The 25,086-nt window shown below is 39.7% G+C and overlaps 2 protein-coding genes across 5 annotated transcripts; one reads left to right on the forward strand and one right to left on the reverse strand.

Moving 5' to 3' along the window:
- Positions 1–3,264: 3,264 nt before the first annotated feature.
- Positions 3,265–11,619, forward strand: LOC104931043 (Golgi reassembly-stacking protein 2). 2 transcript variants are annotated; one of them, XM_027291000.1, is made up of 11 exons: positions 3,265–3,436; positions 6,621–6,701; positions 6,799–7,002; positions 7,155–7,241; positions 7,327–7,457; positions 7,709–7,841; positions 7,920–8,052; positions 8,189–8,272; positions 8,388–8,504; positions 9,404–9,636; positions 9,748–11,619. In XM_027291000.1, the coding sequence occupies exons 1-10, from the start codon at positions 3,374–3,376 to the stop codon at positions 9,616–9,618; spliced, it is 1,248 nt and encodes a 415-aa protein (XP_027146801.1). In that variant the 5' UTR covers positions 3,265–3,373; the 3' UTR covers positions 9,619–9,636; positions 9,748–11,619. The 2 variants fall into 2 exon arrangements, with proteins under 2 accessions (XP_027146801.1, XP_027146800.1); XM_027290999.1 differs by having other exon boundaries at positions 9,404–11,619.
- On the reverse strand, positions 11,235–24,760 carry tlk1a (tousled-like kinase 1a). 3 transcript variants are annotated; one of them, XM_019255246.2, is made up of 22 exons: positions 24,654–24,760; positions 19,955–20,076; positions 19,785–19,856; positions 18,627–18,665; positions 17,916–17,991; positions 17,788–17,831; positions 17,487–17,582; positions 17,299–17,385; positions 17,080–17,172; positions 16,738–16,848; positions 16,495–16,631; positions 15,783–15,971; positions 15,532–15,598; positions 14,961–15,058; positions 14,715–14,796; positions 14,530–14,621; positions 14,265–14,354; positions 14,000–14,169; positions 13,779–13,914; positions 12,578–12,689; positions 12,382–12,489; positions 11,235–12,292 (listed from the first exon to the last, which is right to left on the reverse strand). In XM_019255246.2, exons 2-22 carry the CDS (start codon positions 20,069–20,071, stop codon positions 12,122–12,124), a joined length of 2,187 nt encoding a protein of 728 aa, XP_019110791.1. In that variant the 5' UTR covers positions 20,072–20,076; positions 24,654–24,760; the 3' UTR covers positions 11,235–12,121. The 3 variants fall into 3 exon arrangements, with proteins under 3 accessions (XP_019110791.1, XP_027146799.1, XP_010744242.1); XM_027290998.1 differs by having other exon boundaries at positions 24,664–24,710; XM_010745940.3 differs by lacking the exon at positions 24,654–24,760 and adding an exon at positions 24,368–24,647.
- Positions 24,761–25,086: the final 326 nt, after the last annotated feature.

Consider the following 25,086-nt stretch of genomic DNA (forward strand, 5'->3'; position numbering starts at 1 on the left):
AAAAACGCCTGAACAAAAGTCTTTGCGGCTTTAGTTGTAAATTCCTTGGAGGACTGAAGACGTATAAATCTGAGAGAGCTATCCAGAACAGTGATCGCAGAGTTTTAAGGCGTCAGCAAGCTTCTGCTGAAATACAGAGTTTATTTATTTGCTTCTTGAAAGAGCAAGTGTCACCATATAAAGTATATTTCTCACTGGTAGTAAATAATAGATCTGTTACAGTGAGGAACTTACTGGATGGTTTTGATATTAGGGCTGTAAATAATGACCCAATTAATCTGCTAATTATTTTTTAATAATGATATTATTAATTTCCCAAAACCCAAGAGTGATTTTTTTTCTTAAGCAGCAGTCCAACACCCAATGAAATTTAGTTATATTTCATAGCAAAACCTTTATTTATGCAATATTTAAAGTTCTTAAGCTCACAATCCATTGACATCTTCTAATTGCTCATAAGATAAGATAAGAAATTACTCATAAACAAGAAATATATAGAAGAAAGTCATGAAGCCATCGTGGCGTTAAAGAGTCTGACAGCTGTTGGAACAAAGGACCTGTGGTAGAGCTCCTTCTTACATGGTGGGAGTATCAGTCTGTTGCTGATGCTGAAGGAGCTGTTTAATCACACTTTATATTGCTCAATGAGAACAATATTTCTGATTTCAAACCCGCCTAAATGTGATGAAAGAGTGAAATATTCTAATCAAACAACATCCCCGGCACTGTGTTCTTCACTTATTGAGGTTGTAATGTTGATGCAACCACACTGTTAACTGACACATTATTCATGTTCTGCGTATGTCTTGTTTTTTTCCGACGAATCTCTTTCCTGTATCAGACAGTCTTGCAGTTAAAATACTCACTTAGACTAAGATGATATTTTTCTAATTAACAGTCTATCCCTGTCATTGTCTGTACATTTCAAACAGGAGACAAGGACTAAAATTGTAATAAACCTTACTCTAAAGTGATTATATGAATCACGGCACTGATGATTCAGACCACAATGTCAAGAACAAAATCTTCTTGTCAAAATATATCACACCAATTCTCCTCTCTGGTCTCCTCTCTTGAAATATGCATTTAAAGCACCATCCAGCACAGCTTGCAGAGAGATGAAATCAAGGTGAGATTCAGCGGACACGTAGACTGACAGGATAACTGATGATTGATGAGGAGAATCACAATGCTGAGCAAGTCTATTTCAAATTATTTGATAAGAGACACTGCACTACAGAGATATTCAGCTACATATACATTAATCTGCTCCTTGAGCCCATGTTCTTTATAGCACTGATGATGTCTCTTATTATCACCGTTTGATCGCACACGACAATTTTGTTCAGTCACATCTTCCCTGGCTCTTGTTTCTGCTCTGATGTGATTATACGATCAAATCAAAAGCAGCTGAATTAAAAAGCAACTTTTCAAATAAAGCTGAGGTTATCACTGATGTTGCTCAGCTGTGTTAATGGTTATAAATGGTGACAGGAAGGTACTGGCAAGGAGGCTCATCACTCATCTTCTAGAAAATCTTTATTCTACATCTCTAATAAACACTCACACAGATTTTTAAATAAAAAATAGGCTCACGTATTAACGGCAAAATTAAATTATGATGAACAATATTAAGAACATTAAGAGTGTTAAACTGTTGCAGCAGTTTAATGTTTCAGCTACTGCTAACTCAACGTACTTTATGGGATTATCATGTTCTGAATAAAATGTCAAAGCAACACAATCAGATGCAAAAAGCACAATAATTTCTGCTGAAATACCGTGGAGTAAGTGTTATGGAGATAATAGAGCTTTGGACCTGAGACCTAGAGTCAGACTCACTGCACAAAAAAACTCCCTAAAGACTTGATTAAGCAAAAACACTCAGATCTCGACTTCTGACCTCATGAAACGTGTGCTCTGTGTACTGTATGTCACCTCTAAGTTGACATAGCGTATCACAGTTTGCAGCTTTTTTTTATTGAACTGCACATCCACAGACCAACAACAAGTACTCATAAGCTGAATTACCTGATGTGAGGGAATTTTCTATTCTAACATGCCACATATGGAGGTTACACAGGGTCAAGCATCTGTCTTTAGGTCACTGTATGGATAGTGTTAAATCTTATATTGTTATGGGGACAATGACTTCTCTCCATGAGATACAGAACAGTTGTATGCCTGTGTATAGGAAAGCCATTCTGATCATTACTATGATAAGTCAGGGGATAGGACTGTCTCCTCCCCAGACACAAAAGATAGGTACATAACGTAGAAGCCTGTATAGTGTCAGATAAACAATGTCAGACCACTAAAGGGTGAACATATTTCCTCGTTTGTAGACTTATGACCAGTTAGGAGCATTGAGTAGGTATGGCACTGTGTATTGATGAATCCTCCTTTCTCCTTGATCAAGCTTCAACAATCCAATCTTTTATTATTATTATTATTATTATTATTATTATTATTATTATTCTTCAAACATCATTTTCTTATTATTATTTTACCCAAAGGTCCCTTTGAGATAAGAAAAATGTCCTTTTTTCAGAGGAGTTCTGGCCGAGACAGGCAGCAGCACAAACTAAGAACAAGTAAATAAAACAAATATAGTATAAAACAAAACAGACAGTATCACTACATGTAATATCCCCGTTTGAGCAACAACACCTCTGTGTTTCTGTCTCCAGGTCTTTCAAAGTGAATTTAAAAGCAGTCGAAGAAATCAGATCATGTAGTTTTACTTCCTGTAAGACATTTCCCAATGTGATAGGCAGGCTCTGACATCTCACCTGGTACTTTCCCAACAAGAAGCTCCACCCTCCTGCCTCTCTCTCCATTACACACACACACACCTGACTCATAAGGTAAGGTAATAATTTTACACATGGATAGAGATATATGTTGTTTCTTCCCTTAGATGTTTAATTCTATTTATACTGTAGTCTACCGTATTCCTTTTTGTGTGTATCATATGACTGTTTTGTGTTTGTAATGCTTGTATCTATCTATCTATCTATCTATCTATCTATCTATCTATCTATCTATCTATCTATCTATCTATCTATCTATCTATGCAGTGACCATGTGGTATGCGTGGCCCCATGATCCAGCCTTTCACTCCTAGTCTAATTAATCAATTAACTTGATATCAAACAGAGGAGAGGGGGGTCTTTGCAGTGCACACACACACACACACACACACACACACACACACACACACCACAGAGAGTTAACTGCAGCACAGCGGAAGTGCTGGAAACCAGGAACCGCAGGAGGGATAACACACATCCCGGGTACGGACATGATCTGCACCTGCTAGCCGATCACACAGCCAGCTACGCCCGGACAGAGACGCCGATCAGGGGGCGACATGGGAGGGACCCAGAGCGTGGAGATCCCCGGCGGAGGGACGGAAGGCTACCACGTCCTCAGAGTAAGACCAGCTTTATATATACACACATATATATATGTCTGCATGGTGACTGTGGAGCCAGTCTGTTAGCTGCTGCAGAGGCAGAGGAGGAGCTACACAGACAATAATCCACATTTAAATATGAATTAAACGACAGACTGCTCGTTATTTAACGATCTAACCTCACAGCATCGTCTCTACCTGTCTACCTGCCGGACAGCGGACAGGTGCCGCAGCTAGCTGCTCGTTTAACGTCAAAAAAACATTATTATTATTATTATTATTATTTTACACTGTGGTTCATCAGACAGGTGTTTTTAAGCTGTATTAGTATTATTTGTTAGTATGAAAACACGTCGTTGTCGCTACAAACGCTTTTTTTGTTGTCAGTTTTCATTCACATTAAAGAAAACAAGAGTTGTCGGTGCCAGAATAACCGGTGTGGTAACTAACGTGTGTGTGTGTGTGTGTGTGTGTGTGTGGGGTGTGTGTGTGTGTGTGTGTGTGTGGGGTGTGTGTGGGGCGTGTACTCAGATTACTTAAATACATGTTTTAATAACTTAAGACACACAAGAAAGACAAGACTGTCTGTTACTAAAGAGAACAGCTTTATTGTGACCAACTCTGATGAATGACACAAGACTAAACAAGTCTCCTTTACTTATATACTAATATTTATTTATGTTTTTGTGTGAACTTTATTACAATTAGTGAGGTGGAAAAAAAGGAGGCACAGGTACAGGACAGGTGTACCAAGAGGTCTAGATGATAGAGAGAATAAAATCATGGCATGGTTATAACAATCACATTTCCCCCCAGTATTTAAGATAAGATGAGACACAGTAAACATACATTAAAGATAAATTTGAATCTAAGTTAAACATGTGTGAAGATACAAATAGAAATCTATATAAAAAATAATAAAAAAAACAGCAATAAAAATATATAAATATTTATAGAAATAAGAAATTGAGCTAGAAATAGAAATAAATACTATATACAATTAAATCTGACTGTAGAAAATGAATGAAAATAGTATTCATTTATTATTATTATTATTGTTTTTGTGTGTGAAGACAGAACAGATGAGTTGTGAAAGAAAAAGAGTTCTAGATTAGTCATAACAATTCAGTTTTTCCAGTATTTAAGATAAAAGAAAGAATATATATTGTAGAAATAAGAAATAGAACTAGGAATAGAGATACAAAATATATAGAAAAAAGTCAGGGTGTCATTATTTATATGATAAAAAATGTGACACGGAATATCTAGCTTGGTATCGACACCATTACTGACTTTATTAAGGGTGTGTTAATGATCAGGCGTTACCCATTTTTAGTTGTATTAGTTCAGTCACTCTCCAGCCTCATGTTAGGTGTACAGATTTTAAATGGAGGGTAAAAAATCTCTTTAAAAAAAATATTTTTAATTAAGTTTGTGGCATACGCACTCTAAGCACTGCAAGAGCTGGAAGGAAGTTCACCTAATCCACTGTTGCACATATCATAGGACTTGGCTGAATGTCAACATATGGATCCTGTGTGTCTCACTGACTCAAGGAAGGACAAACAGTCAAGCAGCATACTAGAGGGCTGCTGCGAGAAGCAAAATAACCGGTTAAGTCTGACACTTGAAACTGGAAGTTACTTTGTAGATTCTTGCTTTTCTCGCCCAGTGCAAGCTGGGATCGACTCCAGCCCCTCACGACCCTGATAAGGATAATCAGGATGGAGACATATATCAGTCTAAATGGAGCACATCTCACCAGTCACTGTTCTTCTAGTCATTCTCTAGTGTTTTGTCTATTTTAAGATGTCACACATTTCTAAAGCTAAGGCCTCATCATAGACTAATTATAGTGATTAAACAACATCTTCATTTTTATCTATCTGTGTTTTCCAAATCTTTCATTTTTGAAATGTGTCACCTAGGATAATACACCTTTCTAATATTGTGTAGGACCCACAGTTCTTCATTACACAGACTCAACAAGGAGCTGGAGTCATTCCCTAGAGATTCAGGCTCATGCTGACATACCACATACCATACATCACACAGTTGCTGCAGATTCTTGTGAATCTCTCGTGTCCTTTTAATTCCTGAGGTTCTCTGTTGGACTGAGATCTTGGGCCAGATGCATAAAACTCACAACTGAAATGCACAAGCCTGGATTTAGTCATAAACAAATGTAGGACATTTTCTTAAACATGGATATTTGTGCCGCTCCACCGCTCATTAGACCCAAAGAAGAAGTGCAGTGTGTAATGACATGACAGCAAAGCAGCTGCCGTAACACATGGCTGTGACTATTTATAGAGCTTATACTGCTAATTCATCACGTACCTGTAAGTCATCACCATGGTGATATCTCAGTCATCATTAGAGATCAGAAGGATGATCGATAATTAATTTATAAAGCTCATATTCTAGCAGACTTAAAGTGCTTCAGGAAGTGATGGCTCAAATAAAGAAAAATCTAATTATTTAAAATGCTTTTAAAGTTAATAAACGTGCCTTTGATTGACATTTTACAGAACTAACAAAACAATAAACAAACAACTAAACAGTGTTATACTATTAAGCTAGATCTCAGTTTATATTTAATATCCTCTTTAGCGTGACATTCACAGCTCTATAATAGTATAATAATATATATAATATATATAAATTTAATTATTATAGATATATGAATATATATCTATCATGAGATGTCGCTGAAATGTTATTTAAAATAAGTTTTGCATTTCTTGAAATATCTTGTTTCAACATAAGCTTGATATATATCACGTAGTGTGTGCATACATCCGTGATGTAGTTATGAATTCAAATGTGACGTGAGGTAGTAATCAGAGGTAAAAAAATAACTGTTCAAGGTATCATAAGACAGAAGACACAGCTACTTTGCTTATTGTTTATATCCTCATAATTATAGTCTCTGTCTTCCCCTTTCTTACTTAAGTTATTTTTTGTAACAGGGTCAGGTGCTGTATACTCATTTTGTTTTTGTTTTTCGTCATTTTGACTGTAAAAAAGTAAAAATAAAGTATTCAAAAAAATAAAAATAAATAACTGTTCAAAAACTCTTTAAATGTGGCTTCAAACAGGAAATATTAGGAAGAAAAGTGCAGATCAGGAGTTCTACTTTTCAGTAATGTTTTCCTGTCTACTGTCGTCTTACCTTCATGATGCTTTTTTTATTTTTTAGGTACAAGAGAATTCCCCCGGTCACCGTGCAGGACTGGAGCCCTTCTTTGATTTCATCATTTCCATTTCTGACACTAGACTGGTAAGTTTATTTTAATAACAATAAAAAACCTAAAGCTGTGTCTTCAGTAAGTTTCATATAGTCTCACGAGTGTAATGACTGTTGATTGTGATGCTAGAACAAGGACAATGACACCCTGAAAGAGATGTTGAGGATTAACGTGGAGCGGCCCGTCAAGATGCTGTTATACAGCAGCAAGACTCTGGCAGTGAGGGAGACCACTGTCATACCTAGCAACATGTGGGGCGGCCAGGGGCTGCTCGGGGTCAGCATTCGCTTCTGCAGCTTTGAGGGAGTCAATGAAAATGTCTGGCATGTTTTGGTGAGTGTGCCATTTGATATATGATTTGTGGATGTTTAATCATAAGCCTGGAATTATGTTGTAGCTGGGTTGATGAAGGCTGTTTAAAAATAACATGAATAACTTTTTTTTTATTGCTATCACCTCATATGTTTATACATGTTTGATTCCAGGAAGTGGAGCCAAACTCTCCTGCAGCTGTGGCTGGTTTGAGGCCCCACAGTGACTACATTATAGGAGCCGACACCGTCATGAACGAGGTACTTGCTTTGCAGATTAGTTGTAGTTCACTGACTTAAATTTGGCAACAGGTTGACCTGCTGTGTGTCTCTGCTCTGTCGACAGAGTGAAGATCTGTTCTCCGTCATTGAAACGTTTGAAGGGAAGGAGCTGAAGCTGTACGTCTACAACACGGATACAGACAACTGTCGCGAGTTGGTCATCACTCCAAACTGTGACTGGGGTGGAGAGGGCAGGTATGATGCTTCAGGGGAATCATCTACCTGAATTTGACCTCTGTTGCCAGTTGAAGACTGTGAATTTTGGAAAGATTTTCAGTATTTTCAATAGCATTGCTGCAGTGGTTAGCACTGACACCTTACATTGCAAGAAGGTTCCTGGTTCAAACCTCGGCTGGAACCTTTCTGTGTGTAGTTTGCATGCGTCTGCGTGGGTTCTCTCCAGGTACTCCAGCAGGTGTGTCATGCTTGTATTTGTGTCTCTTCAGTCTAGGATGTGGGATTGGCTATGGCTACCTGCACAGGATACCCACACTGCCGTTTTTAGAGGGCAAGAAGATCAGTTTCCAAGCAGAGACTCCCAGTGAACCAGCTCCTCCACCTAAAGATGGCTTCACAGAGGTGATTCAGCATCTTGATGTCCCTGGGTTTCAGATCTTGTGAACATTTATTAAAACGTGATGTGATCTTGGTTACCAGGTCCACCTCTCTGCCGTCGTTCCAACCGTTCCAGTTGCCGTGTCTTCTTCTGCATCAACTGGATTAGAGCAGTCTCTGTCCAGCTTGTCAGTCAGCTCTAACCCGACCGCTGTCGTTAGCAATTTGCACACAGGTACATTATCACCTCAGTGTGAATCGATGTGAGGTTATCCTAGGTGTAAAATTCGCAGATGTAGAAAGATTTCCATTTCATCAAGATGTTTGAAGTGCAGTAAATAAATCTGTTCATTCTTGTTCTGTTGTTTTAGGAGTTCCTACTGTCCCACTGACCAACCAAGTCCCCTCCCCACAAAGCGTTCCCCTGTCTATCAATCCTGCTGTCACACTACCAGGTTAGTAGACATTATTTTGGGAGGTTGTCACTCTTCTGGTGTGGCGCAAAAGCCAGACTTGCATGACACTAGTCTGTTAAGCAAGCATTGACTAATGTGTATATTTGTTGCACAGGTTTAATGCCCTTACCTGGAGGTCTTCCACCCTTTCCTAATTTACCAAATCTAAATATCAGCATGCCAGATGTGGGCCAAGTATTGCCACCTGGAGTTGGTGGATTCCATCATGCAGGTATTGTTTTGTTGTCTGGAGTGTGCCTGGGTTAGTTGTAAATAATCTTAAAGAATAGGTGTTATTATATATTTTTGTTATTGTCCACAAATGTCATTAAAAAAAAAAGGATTAAAGGATGACTTGATTGTACTAACAAGCATTTTATGTGCACTTCAGCATGATATAATTTCACATCAATGAGTCATTGTGGGCGTCACAGCACTGTCGCTTCGCAGGAAGAAGGTCCCTGATTCGAAACTCGGCTAACTAAACTTAAAAGTCCAGTGTAGTGTAGTTTCTTCCGCCAGTTTCATTCCTATGCTTGAAACGAGAGGGTGAGGTGAGGGGTATTCAGCCTGTTGCATTCTGCAACTTCACCACAAGATGCCACTCAATTTTACACACAGGTCACTTAATAGTTAATAGCTTAATTGGTGACTCTAAATTGCCTGTGAGTGTGAATGGTTGTTTCAATGTATCCTGTGATGAACTTGCGACTTGTCCGGGGTGTAAGTCAGCTGGGATAGACTCCAGTCCCCCGTGACCCTTACGACGAAAAGCAGATAAAGAAAACGGATGTCGCGTGGTTGCACTAATCTACACAGGCGCTGTAGATTATTTTCATTTAATCCCACATATACCAGGCTGCTGTTGTAAATACTCAGAAATATAAAATCTGCGGTTTATTTACTCCTGTTGTTGGTTTTTATCTTCTGGTGAGATTTAAGATAATCATAGAAATACAGATTATCTCCAGCTCTAACCTTGTGTGTAAAACATGAGGGATTGCATTCTCATGTGACTCAACTGATAAACCTTCTCTTGTAGCACACAGAAATGAAATCGGCTTCTTTAACGCAGGTAAAAACTTGCGACGTGTGTGCAGTGGTAGGTAACACTCTGTTTTCGCTCCGCAGGTCTTCCACCTCTCAGCCTGCCGGGTGTGGTACCTGGTGCAACCCTGCCACCATCGGACTGTGTCCTTCCCCCAGTTGCTGCTAATGCAGGACAGGGCACCACATTTCCCTACTCCACCATCCAAATGAACAGTACACTGACTAAAAGCACCATCCCGTCATCAGTGACCACCTGTGAATCAATAAATATCACAATGACTGCAGACTCATCTTAGCAGAGAGCACCATTTCAGGTCAGTATTTATAGCCAGTCTGTTGACAAACTGCTCCCACACAGTGTTAGGATTGTTGTACGCTTCTCAAGGATACTGGAACTTCATTGCTGTTCTTCTCACGCGCAGCAGGTTTTTCCTGTGAATGTGTCCAGCAGCAGCACTCCTGCATCTTAAGAGCAGTTTGTTGATGGCAGGAAAAGTTACAAAAATCATCCAACTCCTGAGCAGAGTTCAAATATACACTCTGTAGCAGAAGCACATTTAAAATAGTTCACAACAATTATAGTAATAGGTGTATTAACACAAACTATGCTTTTTGAACGTGGAAGTGTTAAATAAGAGGGAAACAGGTTACTTTTAAGTTTGCAAGTCAGTATCTTTGCCTCTTTCTTGAGTGGTCAAACTACTGTGGAGCCCCCTGAAGGGTCATGGTGGGAACTGGACTGAACTTTTGCATTCCTCCAACCCCATAGGAACACTGTCCTAGTTGGTAAACTTTCTGCAGAAAGGTGAGATGATGTGACAGTTGTGCCTGCCTGGCTGTGGTTGAAGCTGTGGATATTGCTCGGACTATGGCTGCCACTGTGGTTGAGTCTTTTTGAGTACTCCCATATACCAGTGTTGTAGTCAAGACAAAGTCTCGACTACAACCAGTGTATCAAGAAAAGACCAAGACCAGACAGTGTTATAGCCAACTTAGGTAGCTAATATTCATGAAAACTCTGTAGGTGAAAGCATAGTTGCTACATTGAGCGACCTCATTAAGTATTTTATTCCAGAAGATTAATAAATTAGACAATGCACAGGCAATTTAAGTTATATCCCCGCAGTTTCAGCCTTGTCCTGAGTCTGAGACTGTGAGGAATGATGCCTTTAAAGAGACAGATTTCGAGTACTACAACACTACTACATTAGCCAAGAAAGCATTGTTAAACCACATGGGATTTGAACTTGTGGCGATTCTATCAGACATGACAGACGTATTACCAACACACCAGAGGAGGAGTGCAGGGTTACAGTAGAACTGCACACACTGCTCCGTGTGATTAGTGTTACGCCCATTATAAATGAATGTGTCTCTGCCATGTTATCAACCAAAGCCAAAGCTGTCATCTGGCTTTTGTCACAATCACAGCTAGTCCGTTTAAGTACGGCTCGGCAGAGAGAGCTGTAGGTTGAACTAGATCTGGAAGTCTCATTGTGAGGTAATGCAAAAGAGTTTCAGGAAATAAATCCCACTGATCTTTTAGGGACTGAACTACTGAATGTCTACAGGGGACGATGGGGCATTAACTTATTAACTACTGGGGATTTTCCTTCTGCAGTGCAGTGGTCATTACACATATAAACTGTTTTGGTTTTGTACAATAAATTTGTAAAGTGACATATTGTTACCTTAATTAAACTGATGTATTTTCAGTATCTCAGCCTCTGGTGCTCTGCTTTGTGTTTTATGCTCACCTCTGAAGTACGCCCTGTAACAAGACAGTACCGAACCGAGCCACAGGGTGTCAGTATGATCTCAGACAAATGCTGGTGGATTGAAGAGTGTGTTGGGATGACTTTAAGAATGAATAGGATGACATATTTCACCATTCACCAGCAGAGAGAGCAGATTTCTTTCCTGTCATTTATTATTCACTCTTAGAACTGTACAATTTGTACCCGAAATGGAACATACAGCCCTTGAAAAAGTAAGAGCAACAAAGCAGCAAAATGAAACACTCCAGGAGACTAGGTTTTACATGGGGAAATCTTAACTTTGTACACATTACTGCTGCAGTTCAAAATCTGAAAATTCTTCTGTACAGCATATACAGTTTCCAATTTATCTATTAATTATTATTCCTGCATAGGATTTTATACACTGTCATTTTTCTACATTTGGTTACTTTGTGCATTAAACGTTAAGTACGCTGCCCCCGGCCTACGTGTCACTAGATGCCACTTGTATGCTACACATTACATTCTCATGGCTAAGTAACTGAAATTAAAGCCTAACATTTGTGAAAAAACAAAAACACTTAGCCAAAAATCAATAGTGAAATCTTTGTAGTTCTATATAACGATGACTGTCCTCTCCCTCACAGTAAATTAAAGTCTAGCAGCTGAATCATTTGCACCCTGGCAGGAACATGTTATGTAATTAAAAACGGCGGGCTGCCAAGTCTCCCTTCGGCCCTTTAAGGCTTTATCCATCTGCAACATCTGAACAGACAGTCCAGTCACATTTTCTTCAAGGTACGTCGTCAGTTTCAGTGCTTTTTGTCGGACCCTAAAAAGATCCTTTTAAAAACATCTCTTCAATGTCCCTCCATTGATATCAAGCCCTGGTAAACAAGTAGAAGCCTGGCACAGGTCAGGAGGCCAGGTGAGATCTCCCCACCAGTGTCCTGCTCCTCCTGTTGCTGGCCGTTCCTTCTCCCCACGAGCCCTGAAGCTCTGTGAGTGTGGAGCAACTTGGTCAGTTAGCCTTTTATTCTTTTGTCACAGTACAAGGCTGTCAGTATGAGATGATACTGGAGGAGGCAAGTCCTGAGCCAGCGGCATTCATCTGCAGATTTCCAGAGGAGCTTGACCTCCGTATATGAGGAAGAAGGTAAGGGTCGCTTCCCATTTGGTGAACGTCGATGCGGTCCTCCTTCCTGTACGCCAGACAGCGCCTTATGAAGGCCTGGAGCAGGGAGGAATAGTATCAAAAATGTTAGTGTTCATCTTTGATAACACAAGACTTTTTGAACTTTCGTTTTCAAATTCACCCACCTTTGCTTCATTACTGGCAACAGGCTTGACAGGGAACTGAACATCGGTAGCTTTCAATATGGTGTTCTCCTGCAGGATGTCTTGCTGGGACTGATTGTGGCCGAAAGGCTGAAAAAGAAGAAGCAGCAGTGCTTTAATCATCATGCAATAACATACAGAAACATCAAAAGGGCTAGAAAATGTACTGGCTCCTTACCTTCCTTCCATACAGACACTGAAAAAAGATAATGCCCACAGACCACACGTCCACCTTATTGGAGATCTTTGGAGGTTCTTTCCCGACCACAAAACATTCAGGAGGCAAATACCTGGACAGCAGATTAAAAAAAAATGTTTAATGTCTGTACTAGCAGCCAGTTTAGTAACTAAGCACAGTTGCAAGTACTTTTGCTGGAGTTTTTATTTTAGCACTTGAATTTAATATGATAATATGAATATGATACTAGCTACAGAAATTGAGACTTACAAAACATGATAACCATTTATCGAGTAGAGCTAAGCTTTAACCTCCAACCCTCCTCCATGTATCCACAATAAGAAGTAAGTCAGGTTTATTTATTGTTCTGAATGTTTTTTACAGCACATTACAATGAAATACACTCTGTCTGCCTGTTACTGTGTCTTCTATTTTCTTTGCTTTCTTTTTGTAATGTTAATAAACTAAACTTAAAATGTCCAGTGTAACATTTAAGTAGATCCATTGATAAAGCTGATAAAAATATGTTTGGAAAAAAAGCACACAGTTCATAAAATAGTTGAACTTGGCAAGCTGACGACATTTAAGTGATGTTACATATTAATAGTATAATGCCATATTTCCGCTGTATGGTAAGGCTCGGCTTGAAACCACTGGAACTTTTTCCCTTTGTCAAAAGTGGTTGGTTGGTACTTTATTGATCCCGAGGGAAATTCAACCAGTACCTGAGCCAAAACTAAAAAGTGGAGTGAAAGCTCTTTATCCACCATACAGATCACTGATTGGCCAGAGGATTGTCACTAGAGCAGCACAAAGCAGCCAGAATCACTTTAACGTACGATTCCCCAAACACAAACTGAAAGGTTTTGTCAGCGGTCTTTTGTCTTGCTTCGTTCAACCTTTTCTGAAACAAAGTTTGTCTCCTCGCTGTGACAAACGGCCGTCCCTTCGATCCGTCCTCCATTGTTCCTGTGTTTGTGTCACACTGAAGATGATATCCCCGGCAGTTTCACACACTGCGTTGCTATGACGATCAGCTAAGTAGAGCTGAGCCGTAACATACAGTGACAGGCACCGTACTTCTACTTCTGATATTTGCACTGTGAAATATATTACTACTTTTACACCAGTAAATTATCTTAATATTTCCTCTTCCGTCTACTGTTTGTGATTCACGTATGTGTGGGACATTTCTTCTCACCAATAGGTCCCTGCACCCTGTGATGTTAGATCCATCCCATCTACGCCATAGTTGTCATCATCCATGATTTTGGACAATCCAAAGTCTGTGATTTTGATTTCTCCACAAGCTGTGCCGTCCACCAACAAGATATTGCCTTGAAATCGAAAGTAAAATAAGTCAGCACGAGACTTGGACAAGTTAACTGCCACTCGCTTGGCACAATTTAAGGGCGCGTTTACCTGGCTTAAGGTCATAATGGATGATGGGGGGTTTGATTTCATTCAGGTATTTTAGTGCGTTCACAATCTGCATGACTATGGACCGTGCCTCCTTCTCAGACATTAGCTTATGCTGTTTCAAGTAGAAATCCAAGTCGTTGCCTTCGCAGTACTCCATGACAGTGCAAAAGCTATTAAGCAGAAAAAAAGAACAATTACTACAACTTAAAGAAACCAAATGAAAAGTGATGGAGATGCCTGAACAAGAGTTTCCCTGTGCACTCACGTGTCTGTGTCCAGTGAGAAGTAGTCGTAAAGTTTAACGATTCGGGGGTGGTCCAGCTCCTTGTGTATTCTGTACTCGCGACAAGCGTGCCTGTGGAGGGGAAGGTAATTACGGCTCTATCAGCAAGCAAAGCATGAAGGTGCAGCTGCTGTATTCTACACTGACATGCCGGCATAACAATACACTGAGTGCAAAGTGCATCAGAACTGCTTGTACGTCACAACATCTGAAACACTGATTATAGTATTCTGCAGGGCCAACATACTTGTGATAGTTCTCCTTTTTCTCTTCTCTCCAGTTCTTGTTAAGTTGGTGGATTTTCACAGCAGCGTATCGTTGCTCAATCAAGTCAAAAGCCTGCACAACATGCGCGCACAGTTTATACTTGAAAAGCAACACATGCTGAGAGTTCTTTCATTTTGAAACATACGATATAAACACTCAATGTACCTTGTAAACTTCACTGAAGCCCCCTCTTCCTAGGAGGTGTAGGAGCAGATATCGTTCATTCAACGTTGGGTGATCTTTAAACCTTTGGATAAAAAAAAACACAAAACAATCAAAACACATGACCAATGTGGGAAAAGACAAAATCATGTCTGTTACTTAATATCCCCTGTATGGATGAGGATACTGGCCGTGTGTGTATGTCATGTACTGATGCAGTAACTGTCAAAGAAATTGATTCAGACTCACTGTGAGCTATCTTCATTATTTATTCTCTTCAGCTCCCGAATGTGAAGGTTACGCACTCTCTCCAGACGCTCCAGCTCCGCCTGGATCTCAGCTTCTTCCTATAAATGATTCAAGCGCACAAACACACAAACACACAGAGGGAACTTTAGAGCTCTGACTACAAGGAGAGGAGCTCATCAAAACCCACTTGTACACAGCTGAGTAGTTCTGTATTAAATATTAACGGTTGACTTGGTACAGAGTCTGTCAGGGGCTGCCTGTGATGCTTATTCATTAGGAAAAATAACAATGAATACACCGACAAACTACAGGCTCACTCCATCCTCGGGGTGATTCACACAAAGGGAACAGTGGTTCGGCTCGGGAAACGGGAAGTGCACACTGAATATGTTCAATTATCCTCATATAGAAGACTTTCTACATTCAATAACCCCAATTAGGTTTCAACTTCAAAACTGTCTAAAGTTATTCTTTGTCCTGATTACATATCCTGGATAATACAATACAAAAGGTCTGTCTGTACTTCACAGAAAGACAATTTCCCAGCAGAAAAATGAAACATCAGACAAACCTTCTTGAGATGTCCAAGTCGCAGTTTGAAGATCTCTTCCTGTTCATGGTACTCTGCTAGTGTCAGCCTTTCCAGGATGAGAGAGAGAGAAAATAATTGGCTCGTGTCCACAGCATCACCTTGTTTACTTAGATTACACTCCATTATTCACCTACTGTGCATTTAGTCCCGTTAAACCTGCTTCACAACATCCCACGACACATGAGAATAAATATATAAAATAAAACTAGAATGGCTACTCTCTAACTTACAGCTGAGGTAGGCTGGGTTTTAGAAAGGGATCACTTTCTGCTCCATTCACTGCCTTGGTCTTGCGTTGCTTTGGCTCAGAGTTTGTGGTTGGTGCTTGGGAGTTGCTGGAGGATGGAGGTTTCCTCTTGGCTAGAAGTTTTCTCTGCCTCTCGATGTCCTCTCTCTGTTGGTTTATCGTCTCCTGCTGTCTGCAGATGGAAAGCAGTGTTTTTTGTTAGGTACCGATGTTCCACTACATCTTATGAAAAACGACTTATTACTATGCATGTTAAAGATGATCAGCAAATATGAAAGCTGCAACGCTATGATGGGAGCTCCACCCAGGTGATGTTTTACACTAGAGTTCTTGATCCTCATTTAAAAAACACAAAAGTAACAGATTTCCACTCAAGCAAAAAATACAAAGTGAGCGTCCTCATCATCGTTCATTAAATCAAAAGTCACGCTGCCTATCCCACATGGCTCCTGACGGTAGAGGAAGTGGTCTGATCAGGAGCAGATCAGCAATGGAGCTGAGATAATCTGAGTGGGAATAACGGGCTGTCCAAACATAAATTCTAAAAGAGTGGCACTACGGGAGAAAGCTCAGGCGAGGAAAAAAAAAGCAGTTCAGTGTGACAGGAACATTTCTTTAAGGATAAGTAAAAGGTAAAAAAAAACAAGAACATAACATGATTATAATAAGACAGAATTTTAGTAAAAGTCTCGTACTTCACAAGGTTTTGGAAGGCATAACCGTCAGTCCACTGTTCTGTGAATGAGGCTCCGTGTCTCACTGTAGTGAAATGACCTAAACGAAGTCTGTCCTGCATGCTCTTCTCCCGACAGGCCTGCTTCTCCTGGGTGCTCTGTAGAAAACGAAACAAAACACAGGTTTGTATGTTGGTTTGCAGACACACGTAAATGTTAAACGGTCATAAAGGGTTAAAAACAAACAAACAAAAAAAACATTACCTTTTCTATGAGCAATTTCTTGCTCATGGTGATGCATTTATTCAAGCGTTCCTTGTACTTTTCAAGTAATTTTTGTTGTTCATCTATCTGTCTCCTGAGATCACAGTTTGCCTGTGAAGCAAAAAAAACCAAACAAAAAAACTTTGTATCAGCAACTTGACAAATTAGATTATTCTACCCATCCACCAATTATTTAAAAATGTAAAAATGCAGTGTGTGCAAAGAGACAATACAAATTAAGGTTTATTTTATTACCAGATATTGGCAAATGCTAACTGTCTAATGCTACAGTCCAGTCAAGTTTTTCTGCAAGGTAGTAAACAGTTAAGATCCTCTCCTTACCCGTAGCAAATCATCTATTCTCCCCTCCTTCTTCTCAAGGTCTAGATTTTTAGTGCTTTCAAGGGCAGCCAATTTCAACACTGTAAGGTCAGTCTAGAGTGGAAAACAACAAAAGAAGCTGTTAAAAAAAAACCTGAGCAGCAATGTCAAACACTTTTAAGAGCAACCACAAAAAGCCAATGTCGTCTGGACTATCCACAGTCACCCACTCCAGCTCACCTGAACAAATTTGACTGCTAGTTGCTTTGGATGTGTCATGTGGTCCCCAAAAGACAGACTAGTAGGAGATGAGCTATTTTGTCTAACCTGCAACAGAAGAGAGAGAGTTCACTTCTTTTATGACAGGGCAACACCAAGCAGAGCAGCAATTCGCAGAGTTTTTGAACACAGATCTTAACGCGACTTACGGCTGTGCCCTGAGCGGAGTGGGAATGTGAGTTCTGGGGCGAACGAATCACTGGTGGGAGACCTCTCACTGGACTGGACCCATTTCCTCCCTGGAACTAAAAAAGTTTAAGAGATGAAAAGTGACATCAGCAGCTGTTAACAGCCGACACGCCGGTGGCTACCTTTCCTTTCAAACTTGTGTAATTTTAGAGACAGGAAATGGATTATGCCACAAATATCGAAAGACTAATGCAGCAGACATTATTCGCTCGACATTTCCTTTCAATGTATGAAACATCAAACACCAGATTTAAAACTTACATCAAAATAATCACTTATTTTGGGTCCTCGCACAATTGATTTCCCTGTGGATGGAAAAGATGGAAAAGGGTGTTATTATAATATTTCAAAGAAATACTGAAAGCAGGAGCTGAAATATAATCACTCACCTTGGCTGCTCTCTGATTGGATCTCAGGTTTCCTTTTTCTGCCTCTGGTTGTTTCTGACTGTTTCTTCTCCGGGGTCTGCGAGAGAAATTTTGATTTAGAAAACACAAACTGCACAAAAGCATTGGCTTTGTAAAAGCTACCTGTGGGGATAGTCAGAATCTGAATCAGGCTGATTGCCAAGCAGGTTTTCAAACACACAGGGATCTTGGTGTAAGTAAAAAAAACAAAAAAACAATACATGTATAATATGTTTTAAGATTAACAAATTAAAAATTTAACCAACTTGACAATGAACTGAAGCTGCATTAAGCAATATTTCTTATACCAACATTAAAATCAACCATGACAGACTGTAGCCATAACAATAACACATTTCACTTGTAGCTGCTCTCTTTGCAGTTTCAACTAATTTTTTGGCTGTAATCAGATCTTAATTATCCACTGATGTTATTTCTATCTAGTCTATTGTTAATTAATAATTCTGCATGCTCAAAAATTACACTTTTATTTACATACACAAAAAGAGAATAAATACGTGCTAACGTAATGAAGTTTACAACAAATTTGCTGCATTTAAAGTCTATTAAACAATGACCCTTTAAGTGACATCACCACTTAACCCAGAGAGATCATTGTAACCACAGCACAGACAGAAAGCAACAGCACCTATAAGAATAATTATTAATTTCAAGATTTCAACATGTTCCTACCGAATAAGCAGGAGAACTGCCTCTTTTCACGTCTGATCCCTATTGGAGGAAAACAAAAAACTGTTTTAGTCAAACATCATAAAGGAGGATATTCTGTTTACAACACAGTTGAGGACATTTTTAGTACAACTTTGTGTCGTCGAGGCATTTGTTGACAGGTGCCGCTCTGATCTGACTCGTTTCTTGTGTATCCTCAGGAATAATGTCACGAGGGAGTGCTGAGCGGCAGCAGTTTCCAGTTTTTGTACAAACAGTCAAGGTTGATTCAACTGGTCAAAATATTGGATTTAAAAATTGCTGCAATAATATGAGGTTACTGCAGCCTTAAAGGGCTTTCAGACAAATAATAGCAGTACTGCAAGACAAGGGGCTGCAGTGGTGTGGGAGTGCTGCTGGAGCATACACGAAGAACATAAAATATGAACATTGAAATCCAGTTGAAGCCTTATTAAATACCAGGACACAGCATGGTAGTTGGCATATCACGCTGTACGGATGCTGTGGTCTTACTGAATTTAAAGAGGAGGTCTTTGTTGGTCTGATTGCAGTCTTACACATTACCCAATGTGCTTTGTCAAGTAGTTTAAAATCTACCACATTAATGGACAAAAAAAAGCCACATGAAGATCTTTCTCTTGTTGTTATTAACAGAGGATCGTCAGAGTAGGCATGTTGAATATTTTAGGAATGGTACCATTACTGAGACAACAACAATACCAATATTAGAACCTAAAGCGTCATCATGTGATGATGATCAAGCCTCTGGAGGAAAAGGCCAATGTTACTAGCTTCTGGTGTCGCCTGTAAAACAGATATCCAGCCAAGGTTTCCTTTGCTGTCCAAAAAACAACTTGATACGCAAGAATAAAAGAATTAATAAAGATCAGATGATAGCCGATGGGTTCCAAGATTGCATTTCCGCCGATACCTTCCTCTTTTTTTTGCACCTCAATCACACTATGACTCGGGTATTTTATGAAACACTGGTCTAAATCTCAGAAAACCTCAAACTTTGATCTGGTAGGCCACTGTCACTCATTGATTGAGCTTGGCTTTGCAGCAATGAGCAAGAATATGAGTGAAGTATGGCCGGTAACATATTTAAAAATTAACTTATTTATAATGTCGTCTGATTTTTGTGCCTACAGGTTAGTGTACCTCTGACTCCTTGTCGCTTAACGATCCCAGGCTTCCAAAACTGTGATTTGAACATTCATTATTGGTCAAACCCTGAAAAAAACAAAACAACAAGAAAACATTTTAGGACATTAAAAAACAACAGTAGTTTGATCGAGTACAAACAGTGATATTTCTAAATATTTACTCACTTTGGTTCCCCCACTTGTGCTGCCTGTGCTGCCCCCTGTGCTGCCGCTGACCCCGCCCATAAAGCGTGCCTCCAGCAGCTCCTGTCTCCGGGGGTCCAGGCTGTGCAGCTCCTCCATGGTGCCTAGAAGGGTTAGCAACAATAGACTTATGATAAATATAACTTCTTTAGTTACGTAAACAACCTAAAACCAGGACAAGTGAAAATATTTTACCAATGCACAATCCCCAACAGCATATCCAACACAGGTTTCACTCTGTTTGTGTAGCACAGTGGAGATAAGCAGGATTTTCATTGTGTTTACACCTGTTACCACTACCAGAGCTACTAATAGCAACTTAATGCTGCTATAAAAGATAATGAAGTCACCTAAAACATTGACTGAAACACAAAAAGACTAACAGACATTTCTGTGGCACAAACACCGTTATCCTCAGAGTGCAAGAGCATTGTTTCGACTGCTCGGCACTGATAAATACTGTGCTGCTGTGGGACTGATACGTGAGCTCTCCGGGCTTCAGTGTTGCTGCAGACTCGGAGGGGTCTGCCCACTAAACCTGTACTTTAATGAGACAACCATTTTGAATCTGCAAAGGAGTTCATTTAAGGGGAGGAAAACCGAACACACTGAGACATGCTTCTTAATAATGAAGTACAAAATAGTTGCGGTCACACTCTTAACATCCTTTTATAAAAAGCAGTCACATACCAGTAGGTGAATGACAAACGCAGAAGGTAAAACACACCAAATGGACCGGAGAAGGCATGCTGTGATGCCGTCTCATACTAAATGAAATATATGCAACTTCAGCTGAATGTACGGCGAGGGGGGCATCGGTGCATTTAAGCAGTGCTACAGGGAACTGACACCGAAATGTCTGATAATGAAACAAAGACAAAAACCTCTGTCAGGCGGAGAGAAACTATATTTGTGAATAAATGAGGCGTTTAGTGTCTGATTGCAGACATGGAGTTAAATGTACTCAGTGAGTAGAAGCTGTGGAAAGTCAAATACTTCTTGCATGTAACATCTCAAAACAATCTTCAACCATCTTAGTTCTGGACTCCATTTAGACCCAGTGTTGTCCGACAGATTGCGCATGATACAAAACAAGCCATGGCAGGAAAAGCGAAGACAAAAGGCCATTCATGATATGCTCTTAAAACAAATACATCGTTCGCCATTAAAGTTATGCATTATAATGCCGGGGCGAGCTCACAGGCCAACTTCAAGCGAAGCCACTTGAGAAATGTGTCGTAGCAGGTATGATACGTCCGACTCACTGAAGAGAGACTATTTTCCACACATCTACTTATTGGAATATCTTATTATACAGTATACTATACATTTCTAGCTGGTTTTGTGGTTGACATTGATTGACTGGATGTAATTTGTCTCATAATGACGCAAGACATTTTGTGCTACTACTTCTCTTGTGCGGATCTGGAAAATAGTCTCTCTTCAGTGAGTCGGACGTATCATACCTGCTACGACACATTTCTCAAGTGGCTTCACTTGAAGTGGGCCTGTGAGCTCGCCCCGGCATTATAATGCATAACTTTAATGGCAGACGATGTATTTGTTTTAAGAGGATATCATGAATGGCCTTTTGTCTTTGCTTTTCCTGCCATGGCTTGTTTTGTATCATGCGCAATCTGTCGGACAACACTGGGTCTACATGGAGTTCAGGACTAAGATGGTTGAAGATTGTTTTGAGATGTTACATGCAAGAAGTCTTTGACTTTCCACAGTGTAACCAGTGTACCCAGTGTACCCAACTATACACCCTGCCAGCAATAATCTAAATAGTGCTACTTGCGATTAATGCAGTACAAGTCCAAAACCGCATTCACTGATTCGCTCATGATTACCAATGATTCTCTGTCTGTCATAGCAACAAAACATGAGCCACAGAAATTCAATTATCAGACGCATGTAATCGTCTAAAAATGAGAAATAAGCTCAATAAGAATGATCTGCAAGTAAGTTATAAATGGACAGGAAATAACAGTGGTTTACTGAGAGACATTTCCCTGTATAAACAGTCAGTGATCACATTTTTCCCTGATAGCAACTCAAGAACACATTAACAGCCACTGCCCTTTCTAGATGAGAATTTCCCCTTCCTAAAGCTAACCCAAGAGGCATTAAGATAGCTTGTAACATTTCCCAAGGCTGTTTTGCAATGAGTACATACAGTGCCCTGTAATCACCAAGACATACAGAGACAAGTTTTGTCACTTCACTGCCAAACCATTCAAATTAATACCAACTCGTGTCGCGACGAAATGACTGATACGTTCAGTGTTTACAGTTTGGTCATAACTTCGACATAAAACACTGAAATATTCCCGTTACAAATCTGTGATTTCACCTCTATAAAAACGTAATCTTTACGAGGAGCTGTACCTCCAAAACAAACTGCACTACAGCTGCCATTCAGAAACAACCTGAGTCTGAGTGACATCCATAACCGTATCTCACTTTTCACCCAGAATATTTATAGCAGTTTTTACATCATAAATACAAATCAGCTGTGTGGTGTTTCTCAATGATGCGTGTGTGTGTGTGTGTGTGTGTGTGTGTGTGTGTGTGTGTGTGTGTGTGTGTAACTTATCTATATTCAAGCCTCTGCAGGAAGTGGTTGAACCCTTCGTTAACATTTGTGACTCAACATCTCATAATGTTGATTTAATTTGACTGTCAGTGGTAGGAAGTACATTTAACCAAATACTGTACTTAAGTATATATACTTAAGTATTTATGGAAGCAGTTGTACAGTCATACATTTTATTTCTCCATTTTCTCTTGGAGCTTCCACAAATAAAGTCGCATAAGCGGTTGTACATTTATACATTTTATTTCCTCCGATAACAAACATTTTTATCCCAGGATAACGGGGCTAGTTTTCACGAGACCTCAAGGTAACAAAACTTTGTTTTTCCTCAAGATAACAACATAGTTAATTTCAGATCTCGAGAAAACAAAAAGGATAGTCTAGTATATTAAATTATTGCAGGAAACACGATACAGGAGACCGTTGAAATCGCTATGATTTATTATACCGGACTATCCTTTTGTTTTCTTGAGATCTCAAATTAATTAAGACAAGTTTGGTCACTTCACTGCCAGACTATTATAACTCACATAGTGACTGCCATGTCAGCCATGTGTGGTGTTTCTCAATGTGTGTGTGTGTTTCAAACATAAAGGGCTCAGTGCATAACTATTATCTATATTCAAGCCCCTGCAGGAACAAGTGGTTGAACCCTTACAACCCTTGCTGTGGATGTCATTTTAACTGTGTGCTGCTCGGTCAGCAAACTGACCACCACCTGTTTACGGCAGACACTTCAATCTTTTTTAGAAAAAGAAATCTCTGCTTGGGTTGCTTTCATTTAGGAAAACTCATCAAGCTGGAAAACAAACAAACAAACAAACACAATAGTCACAATTTTTCGATAGTAGAGTACAAGTATCATATTAATGATCGCTGCCATCGCTGGATAAGTCAATCAATGCATGCATTTAACCAAGAAATGCACAAGCTTGCTCATTCATCACTGCAATATCAAGTTAAAACAACTCAGTGTGCAATTCAGTGACACAGCTGACAGCTACACCGGCTCCCAAAATTAACCAAATTAAACCATTAGTTGTTTATTTACACGTGTGTTCACACATGACACTACATCATGTGTGTTTTCTTTATGTTTGTCATGGTATCTAACTATTACATGAACACTTTACAGCATCTTTACTCCCCTAAGTTTAAAAAAAAAGGTCAAACAAGGCTACAACACAGTGTGGTAGCACCTATAGCTCAAAACGAGCATAACTACATTTAATGTCGTGTTTAAAAGCTCATTAATATGATTATTAAGCTCATTTATACAGATATTTTGGACATTGTTGGATGGGGAAACACACAAAGAGGGTTGCTAACACCTAACTTGTGCATTGTTTGCTATAAATCCGGTGATATAACGTTATCTATCATCCCAAAAATCATCGTTACTGCTCCATTTTAGTAACTTAACGAGTGTTTGCTCTTTTATAACGGCGGCGTGCTTTCATTTAAAAACGGATGCACCGACCGCAGCTGTAACCTTTCAGCTCTCGTTTTTAAAAAGAAAAGGGTTTGTCGGCATTATGCAGGTTATTTGTCTTTATGTTGAGCAGAGACAGACACAGAGACAGAGACAGAGAGACGGTCCTGTGTGTCCTCGGAGCTACGAGCTAGCTTTGAATTGACTTTGGAGCTGACGCGTTACTGTAACGTTAGCTTAGCTTCAAAGAAAGCTGGCAAGATTTGCTCGGTCATTTTAACACTATTCCCCTTCGCCGTGTACAAAATCACCCACACGAACAGGTAGCAAAGACACAAGCGTGTTGTAAAACGTTTTACAGTACCTTCCCGGGCCTTCAGCACCGCCGCGGTACGCTGCTGAAAACACAGTCCGTGTTGGGGACGTGGAGAGCTGGGACCAAAGATGGCGTCCCCTCCAAACTTCCACTACTTTGGACACTCATCAAGCTACTTTTCGTGTGTTGGTGCAGCAGCACACACGGTTAATCGTTCACGGAGAGTGTTCAGATAACCGGCACGGTTGTTTAACATGGGAAGAGTGGCTGCCACTTGGGTGAAAATGTCTAATTATTATCAGTTTTTTTTTTTTTTTTTTTTTAGGGAACAAACCTCTTCACACCTCAGCACTGCGTCCTGGCTCCAGGGCCACCTCTCCGTCTTCAAGTGGTTGCCTATGAAACGTCATGCATCGTGTGCAAAATACTTATCGCGAGGGTGATGATACTTTTTTTTTTTTTTTATTGTACAATGACAACATCCAGAAATAAACAATACTTTTTAAGTTGTACACACTTTGAACTGCACACAGACACGATGTGCAGCAAAAGTTTGTAGACTTTAATCAAAGGATATTATGATGTTCAAAACTTATATCTGACTTTATATTTTATATTAAATGTTGGATGATATCAAAGGTTTAGATTCAGCCTTTATTTAAGTGTTATGGGAATTTTTAAAGAAAGGTACCTGTAGTCTACCTGAGTTTATTGCATATGGTTTTGATCTGACTTTATATTTTATAGTATATAGGGTGATGATACAT

This window comes from Larimichthys crocea, chromosome XVIII (assembly GCF_000972845.2).
Source record: "Larimichthys crocea isolate SSNF chromosome XVIII, L_crocea_2.0, whole genome shotgun sequence".
NCBI classification, from domain to species: Eukaryota; Metazoa; Chordata; class Actinopteri; family Sciaenidae; genus Larimichthys; species Larimichthys crocea.